General features: G+C 28.9%; 1 protein-coding gene across 2 annotated transcripts in view; it reads left to right on the plus strand.

Moving 5' to 3' along the window:
• Window positions 1-1,601: 1,601 nt before the first annotated feature.
• The window catches only part of LOC112593226 (AT-rich interactive domain-containing protein 3A-like), an 86,718-nt gene continuing 61,477 nt past the window's right edge, over window positions 1,602-26,842 (plus strand). Inside the window, exons 1-3 of one of the 2 annotated variants that reach the window (XM_025337580.1) lie at window positions 1,602-2,044; window positions 2,123-2,227; window positions 26,497-26,841. In XM_025337580.1, the coding sequence (XP_025193365.1) occupies window positions 2,225-2,227; window positions 26,497-26,841 (348 nt within the window). In that variant the 5' untranslated portion in view covers window positions 1,602-2,044; window positions 2,123-2,224. Of the gene's footprint in view, window positions 2,228-26,496; window position 26,842 lie in introns of both variants that reach the window. The other variant, XM_025337579.1, reaches the window with a different exon arrangement.

Raw genomic sequence — 26,842 nt, forward strand, 5'->3', positions numbered from 1 at the left:
CTTTATAAAATATTAATGTGTAATTAACAAAAAGAAAATTTTACAATACGATTATGAATATAACGAACATCATATTTAACAATAAAGACCTTCAAATTTATGAAATATCTAGTTGGCCTCAAATTATTTTGTGATTTCCAAAAGTATCAAAAGAAGTGAAAATTACTATACCAAGTTTTCTAGAATCTATAAAAAAAGAATAAAAAATAGAAAAAAAGTTTTGACAAAAAATAAAAACTCTTTCGTCAAAAACTTGAAAAACTTCAGTTAAATTTAAAAAAAAATATATTTAATATTGTAGTTAATTAACTATTGAAAAAAATGTGTACCTATACATTGTCATTTTTAGTCAAATATTTTATAATATTCTTAATTCATATGCAATTAAAGAATAAACAGTGTATACATTATATAATATATATATATATATATATATATATATGTATTAGTATAATATTTGTAAGTACATAAATCATAAGGTCCGAGTAAAAAGTATAGTACCTATAGGTAATATAGAGGGTCAAAATTTTATGTTGTTTCAACAGGGGGAGCATGTGCCTAATATACCTACGAAAAAATAAACCATAAAGGATGTTTTATAGCGTGCATATAGTATATAGTTTATGAAAATAATAAAAATGTGGCAATATCGATGCGTGAAAATATTTTGTTAGTTACGATAATAGTTTATTACTATTATTTCTATTATCGAGTCATCGATTAAAACGTACATATATATATATATAGAGACATATAATATATATATATATATAATTCATATACTCATTATAAGTACCGACTACAGTATAATAATAATATACCTATTGCGGTTTTTATACACATATAAAATATATATACAATAAATACCTAAATTTATTTTGAATTTGAACAGGGCTGCAATATTTAATATTTATTACATTATAATATACTGCACGCGCAGAGAGGAAAGATATCATTAATTTTATTATGATATCGCGTCGTATTAGCTGCGGTAGATTAATACTGTATATAGGCATTTTATTGTCTTTATTACGATTTTGTGTGTTATTACGATGGCGTGTGCGCGTGTCGAGTATATTTAATAATTATAGCGTTATAACAATATCATTCATATCGAGTGTATATTATAGTATAATACCCATCCAATATAGCTCAATATGTATGTACTATGTATACATAACGTATAGATATAATGATATAGGTATCTGCGAAAGAAATGAAAAAAAATAAAATAAATACTAAAGAAATAATAATAATAATAATAATAATAATACATTATAATATTATAATAGTAAAACAGGAAGAGAGAACGTAAAAAAACGGATCGAGCGGCGCGCGCGCTCGCGGTAGAAGGAAAACTTCGCGCGAGGTGGGTGTGGCCCGGGGCCAATGGGAGACGGTAGCCCCGCGAGTACCCCCCCCCCCTCCACCCCTCCCCGGGCCGCTGACAAGCTGTCGGGGTCAGGGGCCGACAAGCACGCAATTCAGAACAACAGTCGTCGCGCGCGCCACACGCACACCGACACTGTTTGCTGGATTTACGGACGGCGAGTCGTACCGACTGTATCTGCGCGCAGTAGATAGTGCCCATCAATGACGCCGTCGAATGCACATGAACACATGACAATAATAGCATACAATTTAATATCGTCATTGTAGGTTTGGCGTGCGATTTTCGTTTTTTTTTTGTTTTTTTTTTGTTTTGTTTTTATCGAAAACCGTCCGTTTCGTTTCGCGTTTTTTTCCAGACCAACGACATAGTTTTGCATCGGGCATCCGACCGGATACGCGGATAATGCACCACCGCCGACGGGTGTCGTTGTTCACGTGGTCGTCGCGGTCGTCGACGCTTCCGTCTTGTTCCGATCGCGCCGCAATCGCCGTTTCCGGTCTATAATATCATAATATCATATACACATACATTTATATACATACATATATACACAACTCCACGCAATAAGTTCCTATAACGCGCGGAAAACCTATATCATACGTAGGTACGTGTACCTATAGACCGCGTTTAGTCGGTATTCCGTCGTAGTCGGTAATAATATCATCACTTATATCATAACACATCACATTATAAATATATATATACATATAAATATACCGCCGCCCTTAGTGGACCGGATGTGAATACTCATTCAAAATTGGCCGTGTCAAGCAGAACCCTGTCCGTGCAGCAGCCACCGGCGAGACCAACTCGTTGGACTCGCACAAGGATATGGTGAGTACCTATTAGCTATTACACACTACATTAAATACCTACTATACAAGTGTAGGTATATATTATATGTTATACTATATCTTCTCATCGATAGATAAATTTATAGATATATATATATATTATCACATCAATAAATTGCATAAATATCCTTACTTTAACTATATATATATATATTATATTATTAAGGCTATAGGTTTACGCCAAAAAGCTATTCCTTGAAGGTATCTACCTATATATTATATTGAAACGCGTTATTGGTATGTCTATATTCCATGGATAATTAGTAGTTAACGCTTGTATTTTTCTTTGACACTTATTTTATATTTTATTCATTCGATTATTTATTACTGCATGATCAGATATTATTTGGCTTATAAATTATAATTGTATATGGTTGTCATGTTCTTCTTTTTTTAGCTGATCTAAAAACATTTATAAAGTTGGTAGACAATACAATTAAAATGTTTTAAATGTAATATGATATCTTTCTATAGTTCTATATTATAGTACCTACTACATTATATAGCTGGAATTTGTGATCTATCATGTTTTGATGATAACTAAATGCATTGAACATGTTATAGGTATATTTCTTAGGCAATTTATAAATTACATTAAGATGACCAATTTATCGCGAGCAAAGTAGACTTAAAAAAAAAGTATATTCAAATGTACAAGTTTTTGTTAAAATGAATGATGTTGTTGAATTTCACATAAATGTAAAAACTATCGCAACTGCATCGCTCATATTTAATTTCCTAGTGATAAGCGATAGTGGTTGTTATCAGTTCACTATATCAGCTATATTAGGTAGGTACCTGATAAACATTTTGAATGCATTGGATATAATAATTATCATATATCTCCGTTTTGTATAAATCTTGACATTTCGAAATTTCCAAAATATAGTTTTTTAGCTTTTATTGTTTTATTACTTGCGTTTTAGGTACCTATAACTATATATATATAGTATTTTTTTATTTTTCTCATGCTTCATTCTATGGTTTCATTCAATATTTCTCACTGACTACTGTCTTTACGTATATATAACATATGATGACACATATAACATTACGTTTGAAGTTTGAATGGTCTGTATATCGTGTAAATATATTTCTCCAAGTTTAAATTGTTTTAAATTATCATATAAAAAGTAAATAGAAAAATCAATCATTGCTATCTTAAATTTTATGTATAATTTTCTGTTCATGTTTTTTTTTAAGGCAGCTAGTGTTTTTTACGTTATGTAGGTAGTCATACCTAACTCTAACATAACAGTTAGGTATTGTTAATTTAACAAAACCGTGCATTTAAAAATATAAAAAAACTCGTTAACTAATTGTTAAAATATTCCGATGAGGTCTTTATTTATACATATAGTGTTTTGAATCTATAAACTTATCTTGGTTTAATTTTCGATTATAATTAGTACCTATATATTTATTAGTTATTACTATGGAACTCAGAATTTAAAGCATATGCTTCTTTTTTATGTATGAGGTAGAAATATAATTTGTATTCGTAAATTCGTTTCGTGTCATTCTGATTCCAAATAAACCTATTTATTCAAATTTTTGTTATGCAAATACTTTTTTTTTCAGTTATTCCAATTGTAGAATTTATATATGATACGTTTACTACGCTATAGTGATAAAAAAAGAAATTAATTTATTAATAAGAAATTTAAAATTCCGAAGTATAGGCTAAATTATTATATTGGATTATTATTGTTTTCGTTATTGGCTTGATTATCAAATGTATTAAACGTATAGATCATCAACCTACAGACAGTCTACAGGTTAATAAGTTATCGACCTATAAATAGCTTATAATACTTATAGTTAGTATGACTATAACATCAATATCGATCATTTCAAAATTTAAGATTTAGTGTTGTAATTTGTAAGTACTATTTTCAAGTAAAATGCGAAAAGTTAAAACTAATGCATCTTTAAAAACATTAGTGTTATAATTTGATGAAGAGTTCTTTTCAAACAGAAGGATCAGTTTTGTATAGTAATCTGTAAACTTTGCGATAGAAAAGAGTCTTGTGAAAGATATGTAACAGCATGTACAGAGATATAGAGTAAACATTTAGCGTTTGTTTTCTATGTATAAAAACATTTTGTCGGACAATAGAGTCAGTTTCACTACTGAAAATCTAGCAAAATATAAAGTAATTAATTCTTTTATTTTAAATTTAAATAAATTTTTCAATTTGGTTTTATTCATTTTTATAACTAGTTCATATTAATTTTTGATCATGCTTTTTTAAAAATAAATATGTTTCTATTTTGCTTTCTTTTATTTTTTTAACAATTTTGTGTTTTTTTATTGTGATTTATTATACTTTAAAAACTGAGCCTTAGTTATTTCTTGCCTTACTTAACATACTATAAGTTTTTTGTAAAGATATACTTACTTTTTATGAGTGTATGTGAATCTAATTTCTATATAATTTCTTTAAATTATTGATGTATATGTCAATGCTTATAAGGTGCAAAATAATTCGAAGTTTGATTCTCATATGTTTATCATAATAAAAACTATATAATTATGTTCTAAGTTTTTAACTAGCCCGCCTATAGGTTATATTGATAAATAAATAATGATTTCATTTTGAAATAATTGGATTAGCGCGTAATCATTACTTATAAACTTTGTAGAGTTAAGTAATATACCCGGCCGTTTATAAGTAAATCCAATTAGTAGGTAAATATATAATATATTACAAGCATATAGCCTATATATGTAGTACATAATATATTTATGGGTGCTCATATATATTAAAGTATAAAACATTTAACACGCAATAAAAATGTTTTTATTTCTGTTTTGGACATAAGGTGTAAATTTAAAACTTCAACTATTGTATTATTGCAATTCTATCATAGATATTTCTTACATTTGACAGATATTTTTGAATTGAAACTAATACATCTCTATATCTCTATAAAGCTGCAAGATAATATCTGCAAAGCCTGTTCTTTAAGTATAATATTATATGTATAACGATTGCAACTTATAACAAATTATTAATAATAAATTTTACTATTTAAAATAATATATTATAAACAAAAATTTATGATTATTACACAATACACATAGTCTATGTTGATACATACATAATACATGTATTATTGTAGGGGTAAATATCATAATATCGAATGCTAATGGTATGATAATTTAAGTAAAAAAAGAAATTGTTTAAATGGTAAGTCTTTTTAAGACTACTATTTCTATGTTAAATACGGTTGAAATCAACTAAAAAGAAATATAATTTTATATCTTCATTATTTTTAAGTTCTGCTGTAATTGTTATTATTTTTTACCAAAATAAAATAATATTTTACCATTGAATTATAATGAATTATTAATTGTATGTATAATGTGTTTTCATCAAATTATTTGTATACGCATAACTATAAACTATAGGTATTTATTCGGTTCAATTTACATAATAATATCTAATAATTATTCTGATGTCGTTACATTTACTTTAACGACGGTGGCAGTATTAATTATATTAATTACGTTTTTTGGTTGTTCGATAATTTACTCGTATACTGTTGTAAACGCCCTGTAATATAACTATGATAGTTCACGTTGTGAGATTATTTATTATATCATAAAGTTTTGCGCTATTAATTTAATAAAAATTAAAGGCCATAATATAAATATATAATAAAAACGAAATAAGGGAAAGTATTGAATTTATGTTTTCTTACTGTTGACAATAATTGTATGTTGGCGACGCTAAATATCGGTGTCTACAACATATAACATTAATATATAATGGTTATATAATATTATGGTCTTCACCCTCATATAATACATACTACGCATGTATAACAATATTATGTACATAATATTATTAATACATAAACGTAATGCGTTTATCGTACAACCTTGCCGATCGGTCACCATTAATCGCGTCGTAATGGCGATTTAATGACGATTATTGTGTTTATTCACAGGATATTATCTCGAATAACCCCTGCAGCTATTATGAATTGAATGTTTATAAATTTGATATAATAATAATATATATTATTATTATACTTAAATAAGTCACACCTGTAATAATAATAACATTATTATGTACAGTTGATTTCATAGATAAACGTTTTTGTATAGGTAGGTATATTATATCATATAATAGTATAATACCTTAAGTGCATTTTAAATTTAGTGCGTGTTTCAAAAACTGTAATACACGTGTGTCCAAGAAACAATTGTTGAAATCGCATAATCTCATATGAACGAACGAGAATCGATATTATTGCTTAAACTGCATTTGTATTATGACAATAAAATAATATATATATTATTGCTCAGATTTATTATAATAAGGAATTATAGGAATTATATAAAAATCACCAGATCACACGCAATGAAATAATTGGAACGTGCCAGAAAAACGTCACTGTCTTGCCTTTGATAACTTTGCCAATAAACTCGCAGTGATGTGCACACACGTATATTAGGTGGGCGGTAGATATACGTATTCACGGGTCCGGCGTTAGTATAATATAATATTATTAGGTGATTCTGGTTTTGAAAAAAAATATTTATAACTACCTATTTGTATTATTTCTCGGAAGTCTGCACATTTTAAAAAACAATGACACTTGGCATATAGTTAGATGAAGTGCTGTGCAGAGTATATAATAATATATTACGGTATAGATACTTCAACATCAAAATTTAACTAAACGTTATATGTGGCTATGTGGATGTGAGCACTGGCACTTTTTTATTTTTCAATGGAGCTTTAAGAGAATTTTTTTAAAATATATTTACATATCATGCTTTATAGTGACTCGCCATCACCCTCTTTTTTATGCGGATGTCAGCTGACACTTTTGTATTCTTTAGCGAATTGTGTTATGTATACACGTGCTAATGGTTAACTAAAATCGTGTTTGAAATCTATCAAAGTATGCCATAATTCTTATATATATATACATAAATATCTAAGTATATAAAAGCTGGACCTTCTTGACTAGAAAATTGTATTTTTGTGATTTTTGTGATTTTTAATTTTTTTTGTGGATCTGTTTAAAATTGTTTAAAACATCACAATTTTCCACATAGTTCTGTCAAATTCAGTGCATAAATTTCGCATTAATAGTAGATGAGTTTATGTTATGTTTTTTCGATCGGCTCTTACAAATAGTAAAATGACATGTTATAAAAACATACATGCTGTAGTGTAGAGTAATCGGGAGTAGAACAATTAGCTTACATTATTATCACGAGGTTTACTATAAAGAAGCTTTAAAATAATATGATATAAATTCATAGATATACATAGTTAGTTGGATAATTGGATTATAAAATCTACTTAATAGTAAAAATATACGTCTATTATCGAATGAAGTCGGTTAATTATTATTCAGATAATATTACATAAAGCATGCGTGGACATACAGACAACTATATTATTTATAATTTATACAGCTGTGAAACGTGCATATAATATTTATAATTGATAGGGTATGTTGCATATTAATGTGATTTGATGTGCACTAATCCGTAAAAGCTCATTTCATTTTTGTAATTTTATTTGCGTTTAGACATACTAACAATACTACAAAAATAACTAAATGTATTTGGGCATAAGGTATAGTGGCGATATTATGATATTATTACTATGTCACATACTATCAATGTCCCTATAGCTAGGCCTCTCATCACACACCGCCCAGCACTCGGCACAGAGGTATCAATATAATATGACTGATATTTGTACATTGTATAAAACTAATGTTATGCGTCGAATACAGCTTGTATAATAATAATATGACCTTTTTTTTATGATTTGCACAATAGTTTGGTTTGGTTTATGTTGAATACCTATGATAGGTACCTAATGTAATATATCGACCAATATAATCCCTTAAAATTTATCGCGTCAAAACCCGGTAAAAGAATCTCGTCGGGGCGAACAGACGCGTTCCACGTCCTTGACCATAACATAGGTATTATAATATGTGTAGGTATATATATATGTACGCGCCTTAGCGCCTGTAATGGGTCCAAGGACTTTTCTCGTTGTGTATGATAATGCGGAGATGTATGTCGTCGCCGACGATGTATATTTGTGCGCAAGTGTGTATGTATGTGTGTGTGTGTGTGTGTGTGTGTGTACGTGTGTATTGAAAACTCACTTATGGACGTGTAATAAAAACCCTCAAAAAGTACAGCGCGTTTTTAAAAAAGAAAAAATACCCGTACAAATCAAACGTTTGTTTAGTCGTGACGTATATTATATATAATATAATATAATGTGTATACTTTTATTATTATTATTATTATTATTATTACAAGGGTGACCTGATGGTTCAAAGAAACCGATGCTTTTTAAAAAAAAGGGAGGTTTATAGACTCGGAGAAAAATAACATACAACGCGCGCATAATATAAAGAATAAGATATCACGATTCCCATTATACATATAGGTATACATTTTATTATTATTTGTGCGGCACACAGACCGATAATAGCGGGTGGTATTTTTATTTATACAAATGATTTCGTCCTTTTTATACGTGTTTGTGTGTGTGCGTGTATTGACATTTTGACTCGAGAAAATAACCCTTTTGACATCTTAAATCACACAATCAGCTGGTACTTATAACGGCCACGTACCTACCTAACGCATCGTCGATTAAATGATATATACGTACCTATTATGTTTTGACTGTCGGCAGTGTGTGGTAAATACGTCGTGATTTGGTACAAATACACCTATAAAATATAATATTATAACGAACAAAATGATGCATTATACCTTATAACTTATAACTTACAATAATTATAGGTAATAAAATCGTATTATCTAGGTATAGGTATATTATTAATTTGGTGAGTATATTATAATGAACAAGAAAACGTTATGTAATGAAACATTCTTTTATTATTTCGAAATCGTTAATACTTGTTGTACAAAATATTTATAATATTATCTGAGCATTTGAACTGTATATTCAATTTTAACTGCCAATAGTTATGTTTCAACAATTTGTTTTCATTTATATCAAATACTTATAGGTACTGATTAGTGATTTATTAACGTACCGTTACGTTCGTGACGAGTATAATTTATAAAATAATAAAATCAAACATACATTTTACTATTATATTAATAATATATATTTACATGATAGAACGCACATAACATTAGGTAATATTATAAAAATTAATTTCACAGAAATAAAGATTGCTAACTTAAAAATAATAATAATAGAATAATAATTATATTTATTTACGTTTTAGTATAAGACAGTCACCTATATAAAATGTTTTATTTTTTAACATTCTTACAATTTTTTTATTTGATACACTTGTTTACTTGACTATCCAATTTTAATTTATATAACAATTATACCTACTTGAATTAATTCCTGCATCATATTATAAACCAAAATAATACCGTCGAATGAAAATAATATTTTAATATGTAATTCAATGCAGATTAGATTTAAACATCTAAAGAGTAATAAAAATCAGACGTTTCCTGCAACTTTTCAGAAAGTATAAAAAAAACTGAATTATTATTTATTGCAAAGGTAAATAATAAATATTTATATTTTTTTTAGGCGTATTGTTAACATACAAATGTAGTTTATACTTAGATTATAAATCAGTGTATGATCTAAGAGTTTATAATGTTTATATTAAAATATTACTACAAAATTAAGTTTTTCGTATTCACTAATATTGGGATATTATGTCGCATATCATATAGGTACGACTAATATATTAATGACTTCATGATTTATCAAATAGATATAAATACTTAAATATTTTTGGTATGAAATTTAATGAAAATATCGTATATTATGAATACATTTTCATATTGTTTATGTTATGTTTGTGTAAACAATATCTGTCTCTTTATAAAAAATTTAGGCATCAAAATCACTCCAATAAAATGACCAATTTTATTTTGTTTCAAACTTATATTAATGTGTAAAATCGACATAATAATATGTTTCAAATTATTTATATTTTTTTTTTTAATAAAAATTAACTAGTAATTAGATATATAAGGTTTAAATTAAATAATGTTACGTTTAATTGTATATATGTATGGTATATACACACTTTTCGTGTATTTACATAATAGTTATATTAAGTATAAGTTATTATACTAACGCTAATTTTTACGGTTTTTATTTTTTATTATCGTTCAGTAAACAGTTTATACGAAAATAAGGCGTACATACCTATTATATTATATATTATTACGTTTAAATATACAATAATATAATATATTAAAATTGGTTTTACAAAAACAGCAAAATTGCCGTTTATCTTGGAATCGGCTTGTAATGACGAAAAAGGAAGTTTACCCAAAGAAGGTACGGCAGTGCAACAGTTGCACGTGTCATTTTAAAATACATAGTGTATAGGAAAGGTAAATACTGCATAATATTGTAACATACAACGACCACTATTATAATACTAAATTATAACCATTGTTGTAAACGTTTTAATAAATGATGTAACTCGTAAGTAATCAATTATTGTACCTACAAGTGTACAATAATATTGCTGCGATTTAGGCGTTCTTGATTCTTGTATTATATTATATGTGTAAGGGGGTGAGGGATTTAAGATTATTTTATAGGGTAGCGATTATTATTTCATGTTTGTATATTTTGACATAAGATAGATAATAAATAATATTATATTGTTATGCATTTATATGCATGCATATACAGTTAAATGTCTAACTGTTTACTGATGTCACTCATTATAGTATAAATATTGTGAAGCTATAGTCCAGCTTTTATATCAAATAATATCCATAGTTCATAGACAAAATAATATTCTAAGTAATATAAATAAATTCATCAATTAAACTCGTAGCTGCCCATCCTTTATGTATTAATTTATTTAGTTTTCAATTTTTAAACCTAAACATTATTAAGCTTCAAATGATTCAGAATAATTCAAATAAGTAGTTTTTAATTTATTAAACTTGATGTACTATTGTGTAATATGTACAAAAGATCCTTGTCTTGCATGATAATATAAGTTTACCTTTAAAATACATGAAGGCTATTTTTTTTTAAATTAAATTAATCAATTTAAGTATTTTAAAGTTTTTTTAAACTTATTTTAAGTATAATAATTACTAGAATAAAATATATAAGTACAAAATCCATATTTTATATTCTTAACTATTATAACTATAATTCGTAACTCACGTTTCTTTCAAACTTGTTAAAAATTTACTGAAAAAGAGGTAGTCTTAATAAAAAAAAAAAAATATATATATATATATATTTCGCTAATAGAAACTCTATAAATATTTTATAAAAAATCCAAATATTTGATAGGATAGTTCTGAAGTATTCTTAAGCATTTAAAAAATTTGAATTTGAATAATTCAAAGATAAAATGGGGTTGGCATGATTATATGTACGGATATATAGTTAACGTGCATACTGAATGATGATTAACACAATGTACAAATATTATGATATCGAATTCTTGTAATTATAATACACGATATCATAACTCGTTTATTATATTATGTAATAATATTAAAATGAAGATGACCTGCAGTCATCTCTTCTGAGCACATTGACGAGAAAAAAAACGTCGACTGCCGATGTAAATAATTGTGGAATCATTATATATATGTATATTACATGTAAATACGGTGTAAATACATTAAACATTTTCTCGTGTACAATTATTATGTGAAAGAATTTTTAGTAAATGTCCACTCATTTAGTATGATGTACCTACTTTATATAAATAATAAAATTGCGATGTAGGTTGTAATAAGTGATTATTGAAGGGATCTGTTCATGCCAGCAATCACCCTCCCGTAATTGGGTATTTACGAAATCCCTTTTATTTGGTTTTCTATTTGTGTAAATAAGTCTGATTATAAATATATCGAGATCGGCCCTATATTACAGGTTTGATACAAAAATTGCGTGATAAAATATCCACTGAAAAAATAGACGTAGGTGATAAACTGTTTATTACCAAAATCATTGATAATATTTTTGATTTTACTAACTGATATGCAATCACTTTCAAAATATTTGTATTAAACAACCTTAAATGCACTATATAGCACCTTATTTATATCAAATATCAAAATAGGTACACAAAATATAAGTTATTTCGTTAATTTTTTTTTCATAACAGACATTGTATATTATACAGGATAATTTTCTTTTCTTGGATCAGACCCAATATTCAGAAATTGCGAGGAATTTTTCAATTTTTCTGATATTCAAGCACAGCCCTGCACATGGAAAATGATTTATTGTATTTAAATATTATATTTTGTTCTTAAAAATTAATTTAAAAAAACCCACGTATCATCTAATATATTAATTGGTCCAAAATGATAAAATAAACACAATATTAAATGTACAGTGTGTTTAGATGACGCGAGTTACTCCGCATGTTTGGTATTCTGGCATTCTGATATGCACTCATTGAAACTGCGAAAAATCTCTAAAGGGAGGGATATGCATACATATATGGTCGTTAAATAATATAATTGTCGTTTGAGACGCAACGGTAAGTTCAATAATAATTATTGGTGGCTATCATATTCGTCCAACAGCAACGTAACACGCAAACATTAATCCTCAGTTTCGTTAAACGTTATGCGCGCTGCTGAATAATATTATATATCAGAGGTTCTCGTATGTACACAGAAGATAAATTTATTAATTTCGGTGTGATAAATAAGTCCAATTTTTTTATTTAACATATCGATATTCATAAATATGTGAGTTCCGAGTGATACTATTACGACAAATGTAATATACGCTTGCTGATAAATGAATAACAAATAAATTAAACAGTATTACATTAGTTTTAATGATTCTTAGTTCTTGTTTTTTGTAATCAGTTTAGTAGAGTGGTTTAAACGCGTGTATGCAACTGATTATTTATTTTATAAATAATAATAATACATGTACCTAGCTGGTAAGTGGTAAGTATTACATCCAGTACTTGTTAAAAATACTTTCGCGTACCTATACGAAATTCAAATTAATTTTTTAGTATTTTTCGATTCAAGTATTTAAATACTACAGATAAGGATATACGTTTTGAAAAACTTGTTTACGAGGACTAGAATTATTGTCTATAAGTAATTTTGAATTAATTTTTTTTTTTTTTTTTTTATATATACACACAATACATATTTTAAGCAACTATTAAATTAGAACTTATAAAAATTGTAAATTTTAATTTTTTTAACCATTCATAACATGCTATTTTTAAGAAATAGATACCATTAGGTTAAGTTTACATTACCACAGTACGATTTATAAACATACTCAACTATTGCAGCTGATTAATTTAAAATAGTTTGACCCGGAGAGTTTGAATGTAATATTATTCAAGACATTGTTGTTATTACGTATGTAGGTATATATTTAATTTTTATAGTAGACCAAAAATGTGCGTGTTTACACCCAGATACATGTTTTACTGATATAATAATTCAAAACTTGACGATGTGCATACAGGTAAATTAAATGCAGTAATTGTTATTTTTATTATCCAGAGAGTAATAGTAATCGTATCCACTATTGTTTTATGAGTAAGTTTATTTTGTTTGTACGATATACATATAATAATACGTGTTCATGTGTGTGTAAGAATAATGTGTATCCACACTGCTGGCATAAATTTCAAAAGTTATTTTTTCGACCCCTTACCGTGTGTTGACTATAAAAATTCTCCTTTAGGTATAACATGCATGATTTATGTGAAAACGTTTATTTTGACTTTTTAAAACATCGACAATATTATAAATATGATATTAACTGATAGGTCGACATGTCGATAACATTATAATATGAGTAGCGTGGGTACTGAGTACTACCTATGTATGGACGTACTTTGAAATATAAATGGACTTTTTCGTTCACTGTTTTAAATAATTTCTAGTTCTTATCGTTTCAGGTGACCGGTAAAATATCTCTAGCTAGAATATACTTATCAGAATATTTTCTGAAAAAATATAACTAAAAAAAATATCTAAGCAAATTATTTCTTTCTATAAAAACTGTATGACAAAAAGTATTTAAAGCCAGTAAAATAATATAATTTGATAGATACACAAAATTAAGAATTCAAAATTTAAGAACAATTTCACATATTCTTAAGTTTTGTATTATAAACTTATTTGTTATTTAGTGTTTTTATACATTTATTTCTGTGTAATATCATTATTTATTATATTTGTATGGATAGAACATAATATTATTTTTTATCTTGTAACTATTTTTTTTTATTTTTTTTTTAAGAGATATTTTGATCTATAACTATCCGTTTCTATATATGCGTATTTTTAGGAAACAGAAGTTAAATAATATCGATGTGCCGTCAAACGTATATAATAATTATACTTTAACCTACCGACAATATTTTTAATATACACTCGATGCATAGAATTACCGGTGCAATTGTGACCAGAAAAATATATTATAATAAATTGAATATAATACTATGTACCGTCGCCGTCGTCATCGTCGTCGTCGTCGTCGTCGCATGTCGTTGTTTCGGTTAACTCGTAAAAGTAATAGTTTGCAGCGAACGCACGATACAGCCTATATATTATTATAATAATAATAAAATATAATAACTATGTGTGGTAGGTATAACAATCCGTCGTTTTAGAACAGCGCCGGTGATTCGAGGGGCGTGTACAGCGCGGAACAAAAACGGAAATAATAAATATATCTATATACGTACAAAAGGGATATAAACAACACACGGGGAAATATGGAATAATAAAAAATTCATTTTTTGTTTCTTTATGCCGAGTCGCGTATTGTTATGTGCGTTTATAATATATTATAAACGTGCACCTCTATACTTAACGGACGGCGTGACAGCCGGGCAATTCCGACACGTCCACATGATAACCGACTCTATATCGGTGCACAATAAACAATATTTTATAGATAGATATAGCTGCAAATATTGTAATACGTGTGTATATTATTTTGTTATTGGTTAATACGGGATTAAGCTGAGACACTCGGCAACAAAGACAATAAAAAAAATATGAGAAATACATTGACAACCGGAATACTCACTGAAAAGCATGACGTTTGCAGATTACTCGTTTAGAACATGTTATACCTTATCATCTGCAGAACAGGTAGGTATATGATTTCACACCTAAAAATTATATCGATGTACTTACAGTATGTCAGAATTTGAAAAATTACCGTGTTAAGATCAATCAAACACTATATAAAAGTGTGTCTGCTCGTTTTGACTTGCGTTAAAAATTCGAAAATTTTAACTTTGACCGCAAAAATCTTATAGTCTCAGTATTAATTTGTACAATTAATTTATTAATTATCTATACGTATAAACAAACTAGTTAGGATAAAAAGTCGTTGGTTATTATTAATCGTATATATGTATTTATCTCTAATAGTATCGGATTCAACCACGGATAATTAACTCGCGGATAACGAGGATTTACTGTATATTAAAATAATAAATATATAAATTGATATTAATTACAATATGATAATACTTTTATCACATTGTAAAAATATATTTCTATGCAATTCACATTTTTCGTTGAAATTATCAAAGAATAATTTAAAAAATAAAGAAACAAAATTATTATTATTATTGCTAAACATTCTTGTTATGTGGTTGTAATTTAATGAGAAGTTACTTTTTAGAAACTTCTCATTAAATTCCAAAAAAAAAAAAAAAAAGATCATGGTTACATTTCGGGGTACAAAATGGTTACAAAATGTTGTGAAAGTTTCGTGTAAAATTCGGGATTTGAGGTGCTGATGTGACATAGTTATCGAAATAGTTTTATTAGTCAGTATAGAGTTGTAGGAGCAACGATTACATTGGACTAAGAAGTAGATAATAATATAAAATTATAATTTTTCGTAAACGCGTTTGATTCAGCGCCGGAAAATAGGTATATAACGCACCATGCACATTATAATATTATTAAACAGAAGCTTTATAAGGGTTTATTATATTTTGTATGTATAGGCACTCTTATTATTATGTATAAAGGAATCCGTACTATGAATCAATTGAGCATCGGCGAAGAAGGCAACGATGTCGACGACTACAGCTAAAGTCCCGTCTTGGATTAAACGGCAGACTTGTTTTACAACATAAGAAGCCCGGCTCGGGAGTATTATCATTACATCACCGAGTTCTAATATCATTATGACATTATACGGACGTCGTATAGTAGTTTAATTTTTACGATTTCCCCCCCAAAAACACACACAAACATATTGTTTCTTATATGGGTATAGGTATTAGCCACTGTATTATAATATATATATATATTACACATTAATCCATCGCGATCGGTATAATATGCATTATATTTCGTCGTTATCGAGACCTTCAAAAAAAAGTTAATAATCTGTCGACCTCCTTTTTGACATATTATAATATACACTTATATTTGGGTAGGTATGTGTTTACTATTATAATATTGTTATTAAAATGTTTAAATTATACAGTCGTTTTTGATATTATGAGTGTTGATAATACGGCTTCTATTCTTCATGCTTTATTATAGTACGATGTGGCCGCACGTCTGCAGGTAGTCTGTCGGTTTTTAATATTTATAAATATTTTAATATTTCTTGGTGTTAAATTATATTCGACGACTTTCGGGAAAATGATTATTCTATCATAACGATAATTTACACACAATATGCTCAAATAGATTGCTTCTTGTTCAAATGATGTTTGCGATCATTGGCATTATCAATACTGTCGTAGACACTGACCAGCATAAATAGTGTTCACATTTAAACGATCCAGTAAAAAGACTAAAAAGAGCACATTGAGTGTCGATCGGACTTGAAATTCGTGTTTTCTTTAGCCATTGCGGTGTTTCAGGTATAATAAGTGTATAGAAGGTATATTAATTATTATTATTAATACACTGTACAGTGTACACACCTGCAAGTCCGCTAAAGGGTTGTACGCCCGCACTGAAATCGACATGTGACGTTCGGTAGTCACCAGTGATATTAATTGTTTAGAAACGGTTTGTCGGATTACATCATATTAAAGTAAACAATCAGAAGCAGTAGCCAAAGAAAATTATACGTTATAGTAAAAACAATTTTTATAAAATATATTTAGTGAGTGTCTCGTGTATGTGTGTAAAACACATTGTAATCAAAACATTCCGAACGGGCGTGTCTACAATAGAAAAATAACATCACATACACAAACCTTCTTGTTCACTGTCGTATGTATTTAGCGTTATTGAATTCTTATATTGAAATTTTAAAGTAATCATTTTTGAGGGGAAAAAATAAAAATCTATATAATAATACTGCATGACACGCGTATTATACAAAGTATACTCACGTATACTATACTTAAATGTATGAACTATGTACTTTTGTACCTATACATATCATATATTATTTAAACTCGCGTTATGCATATGCAATGTGTTTGAATGCATTTTAGAATATATTTTAATCTACTGTTAGCGCCTAAATATGACTATAAACTGTTACAGTTTCTCTTTTTTACTCTCTTTGTTTCGTTTTGCATGGAAAATAAAAAAAACAAATGTTAATCGGATACAAATTATGCCTATAATTACTGCGAACTTAATAAAGCACTATTAAAAATCCCTATGAGTGCAATTTTAATGCAATGAAATCGAAATATGCAATGCAAAACAATGACCTAAAAAAAAAAGTAAGAATAAAAAGATTAGAAGTTATAAAAGTGAATTTATTATAAATAATGACTTATTGCTGAATTCAAACTTTTTAATAAGAAAGTTATGCTTAGCAATTAACTAAAAAAAATGTATTTTTATACAAATTCACAGCCTTACTTATACTATAATAATTTTAAAATATTAATTATTAGCCCGACGATTGAATAAAAACAAGTTATAATAATATAAATGAAGACCGGATATTGTATAAGCCAATTATACAATATGTGTTGCACGTGTATCAGAATTTACGGGCAAAGCCCATAGCACGCGGCGTAAGGCGTTTGATATTAAAAATATTATATATATTAACGTGTCGTCGCGATCAGATTTCTGTTACACGGCGACAGCTACGGCGCTTTCGTAGATTTTATTTATAATATTCACTCCATTTCATTTAATTCTGTTTGAAATGCAAGTCGTCTAGGAAATTAAATGACAAAACCGCGTAAAAATATACGAAACACTCACACTTATACAATATGATATAATACAATAATATTAACAACGATAATCGAACGGACGATGCATGGACGTATCGTGTTATTCAAAGCGCCGGTCCAGTGCAGATGGATCGAATCAATCGACGCAGTTACGCGGTGGAGGTGGCGTAATCGGATTTACCAGACTCCTCGTTGTCGTCGTCCGTGTGTATATTTATCGTGTAAAAAAATTTATAATTTTTTTCACTACTCGCTAGTCCACTGACGTCTAAATCATTTTTACATCACGACAATGTATAGATATTTCATCCTATTTCTCCAACCATTCGTCAAATATATTTAAATAGCCGTAAAGACGCAACGAACAACATTAATGCTGCCAAATAATATAATCGTTTTGTATTAGATTGTTTTTTTTTTTTTTTTTTTTGTAGGGGATGAGAGAAAGGAAATAGAAGTTTCACCTTGAAATTTCAATAAATATTTTAAAAACAATTATTTATGATAAATGTTGTATTTTTTTTTTTAATACGAAATACATAATAGATATTATTATGTATTTTATGATTTCGGGTCATCAGACCCAGATATTTTCATTAAGACCGGGTCCATTCTCGTAATATAATAATACGATTTTATTGAACGTGTTATGTATCATAGCCACACGACGATGTGTTATTATGCTCTCTCGACTTTGATCACGACTATAGGGTGGCAGATAATCGATTCCTTGATGGAGACGGGTCCGTGGGGGTGTGTACGTATAACATATATTACAATATTATATATTATAATAATATCAACCAGAATCCTTATCCGCGTGTATAGTCTGTGTGCGAGGACTTTGGTCCGCGCTGCAGTTATTGGAAAATAGTTTTGGCGTGCGAAATTGATGAACCGATACATGTAGGGCTGGAGTCGAGTATATATATACAATGCATCGATAGAGGAATGCGCGATGTCGAAAGAGCTGACAGAACAAGAACGCAACAAATGTACATTCATCATTTGGGTCGTCGTATCGGCTGTATATTATATATCTACTAATCTCGTTTCGACGCTACGCGGCAAAGGGGTGACTGGCGGATGCAGCGGAAAAGTGTCAGACGGTTTCACGGCGCGTGTAATTAATGATGTCGTAAGAATTTGTTTAACGAGCGGCTCTTTCGTGGCCGGCAAAAAAAAAAAAAAAAGGAAAAAATTAAGTGTAAAATTAAAAAAATATATATATAGGATTATAAGCATTATATATGTATTATATATTACGATCTGCGTTAACAACAAGAGATCGGTAGGTATAGTGGTATATGGTTTTCGTGCGTTCTGATTAAATATATTGTAATGACCATGAACTATACTGTGAAGTTATAGGTATTTTTAATATAGTTGCTGTGTTATTATACCATCTTGATTTGTTTTAGTAAAATTTTATATTTCGTTTAACTATAAATAATAATAATAATAATAATACTGTTATTAGATTATAACATAAATCTGTAAATTTAACGTACATTTTTCCTCGCCAATTTAATATTTATCACAAATCGAGTAAATTTGGTAAATTTTGATATTTTTAAAGATTACATATAATCATAAAATTACACTCTCAGGAAAACTTCTTGTTTTTATTTTTCCCAGACGTATTATAATCACAATATTATACAATAAACACCTAATTTTAAAAAACCATGACATATCTACATTAAAACAAAAAAAACTTACAACTTCGATTTGTATATCAGCCAACACAATTTTATGTTTATAAATATTAATTCATTATAGAAAATTAATCTTCAATTTTAAATTTTTTCTGTAAAAAACGCGATAAATTTACCTCATCGGTAAATTTTTATCAGGTTTACATTTCTAGATTATACATGATTTGATCGATCATTGAAGTCTAGTTAGGGTGGTTTGTCTGATGAACGCATAATTAGACTATAATTCCATCTAATAAAAAGCTATAACAACCGTGCTTTTTGTTTTAGAAAAAAAATTAGTGAACAATTAACTAAGTAAATTTCGAGCTACGATTCAATGTCTTTTTGTTGTTTGTGTTTAAAATACTAATTCTTTTAACACAATTTATTTCGATTTACGTTGTGATGTATCGTGTTAGACCTTGTTATACAGAGGGTGATCAACTTACTGCTGAATTTTGCAAGTCGCTCAAAGTATTATACTTATTAAGTTAGTACGCCGATAAATAATGACTTTCGCATAGTATATAATATCGTAGTAAGTTTTGGTTGAACGTGTTATTGCGGAATCCCACGCGGCGCGAATAATACAGCCCACATGCATAATACACCCTTTTCGCCACCTCATTCCCTGTAACTGCATAGTATTGTTTAGCCTGTTTAGGTATTTCAATATATATTATAACACAGTATAATATATTAGGCCGTACGCAACTCGTCACGACGTCACACCAAAGTCCGTCACTTTCAAAAACATAATATTATATTAACTATTAACGAACTAACATCATTTTCACTTCTTTCATCGCCGGTTTCAATTATAGTTTTCAACCCATTTATGTTCACCGCAATAAAATATAAACTTATATGACAATTTTATACAACCGCAAAAATAATAAATTGTAAGTACCTACTATTATCTATAGCAGGGACGGTCAAACTTTTTTCGGCCGCGATCTACTAAAAATATACTTTACCTTTGAGGATCGACTTCGATAAAAAAGTTTTTATTATTATTAAGTTACTATACCACCATAATTAATTTTCGTGAGCGCAGCCTAAAAATAAATTTTAGCACGATCGACTTTAAAATCGTTGCGATCGACCGGTCGATCGCGATCGACTGTTTGGCCGCCCCTGATCTATAGGGTAGGTCCGTGAATACTGTTTTGTTTTTTCGAGTACCAATATACCTATATTATTTGCAAAATACCAAAAATTATACATTTATTTACTTAAGTCTAAAACTTTAAACATTTAATTAGAAGAACAATAATTGTTATTGTAATCAATGAATAATAATAATTATTGATATTAATATCGTTCGTCTAGTTCGTCTGTTTGGTATAGTTATGTATACTTATGTACGATCTTTGTCATTAGAAATTATTATGCATTACATATATAGTAAACGTTACTCACTTTTAACTAGTTAAGGGAGATTTGATACCCAAAAATTAAGTGCATTCAAACATGTATTAATAATTCACTGGGTTAAATGAATTATATTATAGCTTTAACGTTGTATTCAATTCTATGGTAGAGTGTAACCAAAATTTTAATTTTTAATGAAAAAAAAAAAAAAAAAATATGTGACATAATTAAAGATATAATTCACTCATTCGCATAGTTAAGGAAACAAATTGTAAATATTGAAAATAGAAATATTTTTACACTTATTTGTTTTTTTTTGTGATTTAATACACATTCATTATTTTTAAAAGCTTTCCCAATACGCTACTATTGTAATTCAATTTATAATGTCTGTGGTTATTCCATAAATACGAGTATATATATAATATATACATATATTATGTTATACGCGCCAGTGTAGATCTTGCAGGATATAACGACAATCAATGTATTTTATTATTCTTTATAGTTTGTATATTTATATATATATATATATATGTATTTTTGTTCTGGCCACATTATAACGTTGATATTCGATCCGCCGCGGTAGTCACCGTACAGTCGTGACGGGTCTCGTAAATAACAGTTATTAAAACGCGCCTGAAACGATAATAATTATTATCGTCACGGCGGCCATGGTGTAGCGTTGTATAATAAATACATATTATAATGTGTACAGGAGGAGAATACATATTATAATTTCGGGAATTTAGTTTTGAGAGAGCGTAGGAGATGAAAAATCGATCGTAGCTCGACCTCACGTAAAGCGTTTTGGTAACTGGTAAAAAAAAAAAAATTGTTTGAATAGTGGTCTGCACTGTTTTACTTAACGTACGTTTTTTGATGACAGCATACAGTACATTAATAATTAAATATGTTTCCACGTTATATATGTCAAGCTAAGGTTGTTCATAAAAATACAAAATATACTTGATATTAGGAATTGACTCTTGCAGGTATAATATATTGTATTATTGTACATTTATGCCCCATTTACAGTATAAACCATAAACATATGCGTACCTACATCTTAAAATATATATTTTTAATTATTATTGTATACCTGTCTAACTGAGAAGTTCTAAAAAATTTGTAGCTGAACAGTATATTTGGGTATGCTGGGCGGATTACTCTGTAGTATAAACACGTCAGTACGCCACCGGTGGCACGATACAGTGTATCGCAGCGTACGTCGCGTTTTTCGCGCAACGGATTCGTATAAATTAACGTCATAATAAGTTGAATTTGATCTACGCAATTGGTGTCCATTTTCGGAGACGCTAATAAAGTATAGTTGTGTATAGCGTGATCCGATAGAGAATTCTTATATTTTTATATATTAATATAAAAAACGATACCCGCGCGCGCGATCCCGTAATCTGTGTGTATGTGTGTGTGTGTGTGTGTGTGTGGGTATGTGCGTCAGTGGATCTGAGTGTTATAATATTATATATTGAACGCGGACACGCAATCCTAGAGCCCAAAGCGGTCACGATATCCCGGAAAAAAAAAAAAAACCATATTCCCGTAAAAACCAGTAGTCGCTCCCATCGTCGTCTCGTACAATCCGTAATAAGGTCGATATTATTATATACCTACTGTATATTTAATAATATCATACATTAATCGAATCGTTAAATGAACATTATACATATACGGCGCATTATACGAATCTAGACGATTGGTATCGGAATTATAATTACATACGTAGTCTGCTGCTGCACAACTGATGGTGCAGTAGTATCTATACAACTGGCGGCGGCGCTGAATATTATTATTAATATACTTATATTATGTTTATCATGCGATAAAAGGTCGTAGGGTGTAATTATTACGCGCTCGCGTTGTTTCTCCTCTAATGTTTTCTTTTTATTATTAAAAAAAAAAAAAAATAATAATACAAATCGAAATCTGTTTGATTTCGACTCCGCGTGTATTACATACACAAATACACGATGATATACATCGTATAAGGGCAGTATTACAATCAATGGGCTCGTATGCGTTCAAAATACGACGTGATAAAAATATTAATAAATAATTTTAATTTATTCTTTGTACTCAAATTTTAGCTCATATTCTAAGAAAATCGGTTGTATTATGTTGAAAGATATTTTAAGTATTTTTATGATTTTGAAATGAAAACTGCGTTAGCTGTTAGATATCTTAAATATTTTCACTTTTTAATACGCAGATTTTAAAAATCTAAAAACGTGTTAAATAAAATATTTATATTTGATTCATTACATTAAAAGGCGTAAATTTGTGTTTAATCAATCATAATAAATAAAAATGATAATGAAAACTAATAAGACAAATATATAAATATATATTTGTATTATATTAAAAGCGCAATGCCAATTACTGAAATCTACTCGAATGAAATGAGAGTACACAATTAAATGTTTTCTCTCTCTGGCTTACGAGCAACAGGTAATATTTTTAACTTTAAGTTTAATAATAAATCATTTCATTCCAATACATTTAAGTAAACAATAAAAGATTGCAGGTTTTGCTAAATCAAAATTTACCATATTACGTGGTTTGCAGAAAAAAATTAATAGTACTCTTGTTCGTGCGATCGGATCACGCACAACGAAATAAAAATAAAAATAGTATATCTACTTTTACCTACCGATTTATGTACACTGTTTCATGCGATGCGTCGTACCTGAACACTGTACAGTTTTGACGTCATTTTCTGCTATACATATCTATGTATAATATTATATTATGTTTCGTATAAACCGCTGTCGTCCGACGATTACGTGCAATTCAATATTTTAATCGATTTTCGATGGGTGGCCTGTAGACAAGGGGGAATAAATGTTCTTAAAGCGTCGACCGCACGCACGAAACCAAATCGTTCCGACGGATCGTATTTTTGGCCAGGATTTTTTTTTTTTTTTTTTTTGATAAATTGCTTATGACATTCAGTTGACGATAATATGACGATTTCTGAGTGAATTAATAATAAAGCTCACGAGCGCGACAGATGAAGGATATATGGAAAAATAACACGTGTTTCATTAAAATTACATTAGTCCACTTGGCAGTCGGCCACACGTCATACACAAATAATATATGTACATACTTATTTTTTCTTAATACCAGGCCATTCGAATCATAATCATAATAATAATAATAATAATAATAAAATTAATAGAATATAACGCCAGCTAGTTTATTATTAATTAACAGGCTCGTGGTTATGCCAATTTCTGAGTTGTTGACGCCTTCGAATCGACTCGGCGACAATAAAACGATAAAACACGATGTCGAATGGAAAATCGAGAACACTTCTTATATCCGATAAAAATATCACATCAGTGCGTTTTAGATATTCGATTTTAAAGCGAATCCGTGCATAAAAATTAAAAACTTCGTTGTACTCGAATACCGTATGTTGAAATTGAAATACGTTGAAGAATATTTTTGAAAAGTTTTTACCAATAACGTCGACACGATATCATTTTGTAATACATGGGTACTATAGTGTACTACTATCATTCAAATATGGAATAATATATGCAGAATCGGTTGAAAGTACGATATGATTTTAATATGTTATTGTAATTATTATGTGTATTTTATCGTGAGATTTGATGTAAGGCTATATTATTATCTCCATTATTATTTTTGACACAACAGATTAGAATGGTTAAAGATATTCTGCGTGGGACTATCACAATGTATAAATGGTATTATATTATAATGTGAACTCGATGAACCACTGAAGGGTGAACTCCCGGATACAGTACCTTATAGTTATGTCGTCTGTGCTACGCTGGTGCATCATTGCTGACATAAATTAAAATATTAAAGATTGAAAACGGTTGCGTCACGCACAAAAGATGTACAAAAATTATTGTTATTATTATTATTATTATTGTTATTCGATCGTATCTTGTATCTATATTATTCTGTTTCTTTGACATCGAAAATACGATCAAAAGAATATTATTAGTATAGAAGAAAACTCCACTGTCGTTGTTCCGTCTGTACCTATAGTCGCCCGATGCCCACTCGACCTGTGAGTTCCAATAGTATATTATTTAACGCAGCTGCACGTCTGACCGATTCTGTTTGAATAATTATAAACTATCGGCACATTATTATACGATATATTGTTATACTGAATAAGTATCTATCTCAATGATATCATACATTATAAATCAAGATATTTCGTTTTTCTTGTCCCATGTCTTTAGTATTATAAAAAATAAATATGTTCAATGCTTATAGGTATGTACTATTTAAGAAATATAATTTGATCGGAATTGACAAAAATGTAGTACACAATTAACTCTATCGTTCTATCATAATGTACGATATATTATACGTGTTATGAGAGCTTTATTGTCTTAAAGATTAGGTTTTGTAAATCTAATATAGAAGAATGTAAAATGACGTATACATATTACATTCTAATATTACCGTATTAAATTATAACAAATGATTAATTCAATTTTTTTTTAAATTGTTACTAATTCGTATACTAAATTACTGTCATTTAACGTACACTTACATTTTACACTGAAGTTTATTGTCAAATAGATGGCATTTAATTTAATTTTACAAGCTTTGTTACGGATTCACGGACTTGAGCAAATATTGAAAAACCCTATAAATTTCTCTAATTATTTATTTACAAATAGTGCATAAATTACTATAACAAAAGTTTCCAAGAATTCGATAATATAATATTATAATACGTTAACAAGCAAACTGGCGTTTTCAAAGACTAGTTGATTACTAGGAACACAATAATATTACATAATAATTCATAATGTGTAATTCATATTATAAAGAAGACGTATAACGTTTTGTTATTTTTTTTTTTTTTTAACGAAGAAGTTTTCCTCCTACGCATTATTTAAAATAATTTAATTCCCGAACAGTATGATTATGTTTACACGGTTAATAATTGATGTACGACGTTTTTGGATTTCTACAGCTGAATAGTGAACCGTCGCCTGAGCTAGACAAACAACAGCGCAACGCTCAGACAGAACAAGTGAAGATGGCCGCCACCGAAGCCGGAAGCCCCAGACGGCTGGGACTCAATCTCAACCTGAGCGTACAGCCGCACGCGGCCGCATTTCACTGGCCCCACTCCACAGTGGCCGAAGACACGTCACCATCCCGGTCTAAGGGCTGCACGGACGACGACGACGACGACGACGACGAAGACGATCGCGACATGGACGACCGTGACATGGACGACGACGACATCATGATGGACTGTCGGCAGGACGAGGATTGTTCGCCCGAGGACGAACAAGACATACTGGAAATGCAGG

Source organism: Melanaphis sacchari, unplaced genomic scaffold (genome assembly GCF_002803265.2).
Source record: "Melanaphis sacchari strain LSU unplaced genomic scaffold, SCAv2.0 Contig1_pilon_pilon, whole genome shotgun sequence".
Classification (NCBI taxonomy): Eukaryota; Metazoa; Arthropoda; class Insecta; order Hemiptera; family Aphididae; genus Melanaphis; species Melanaphis sacchari.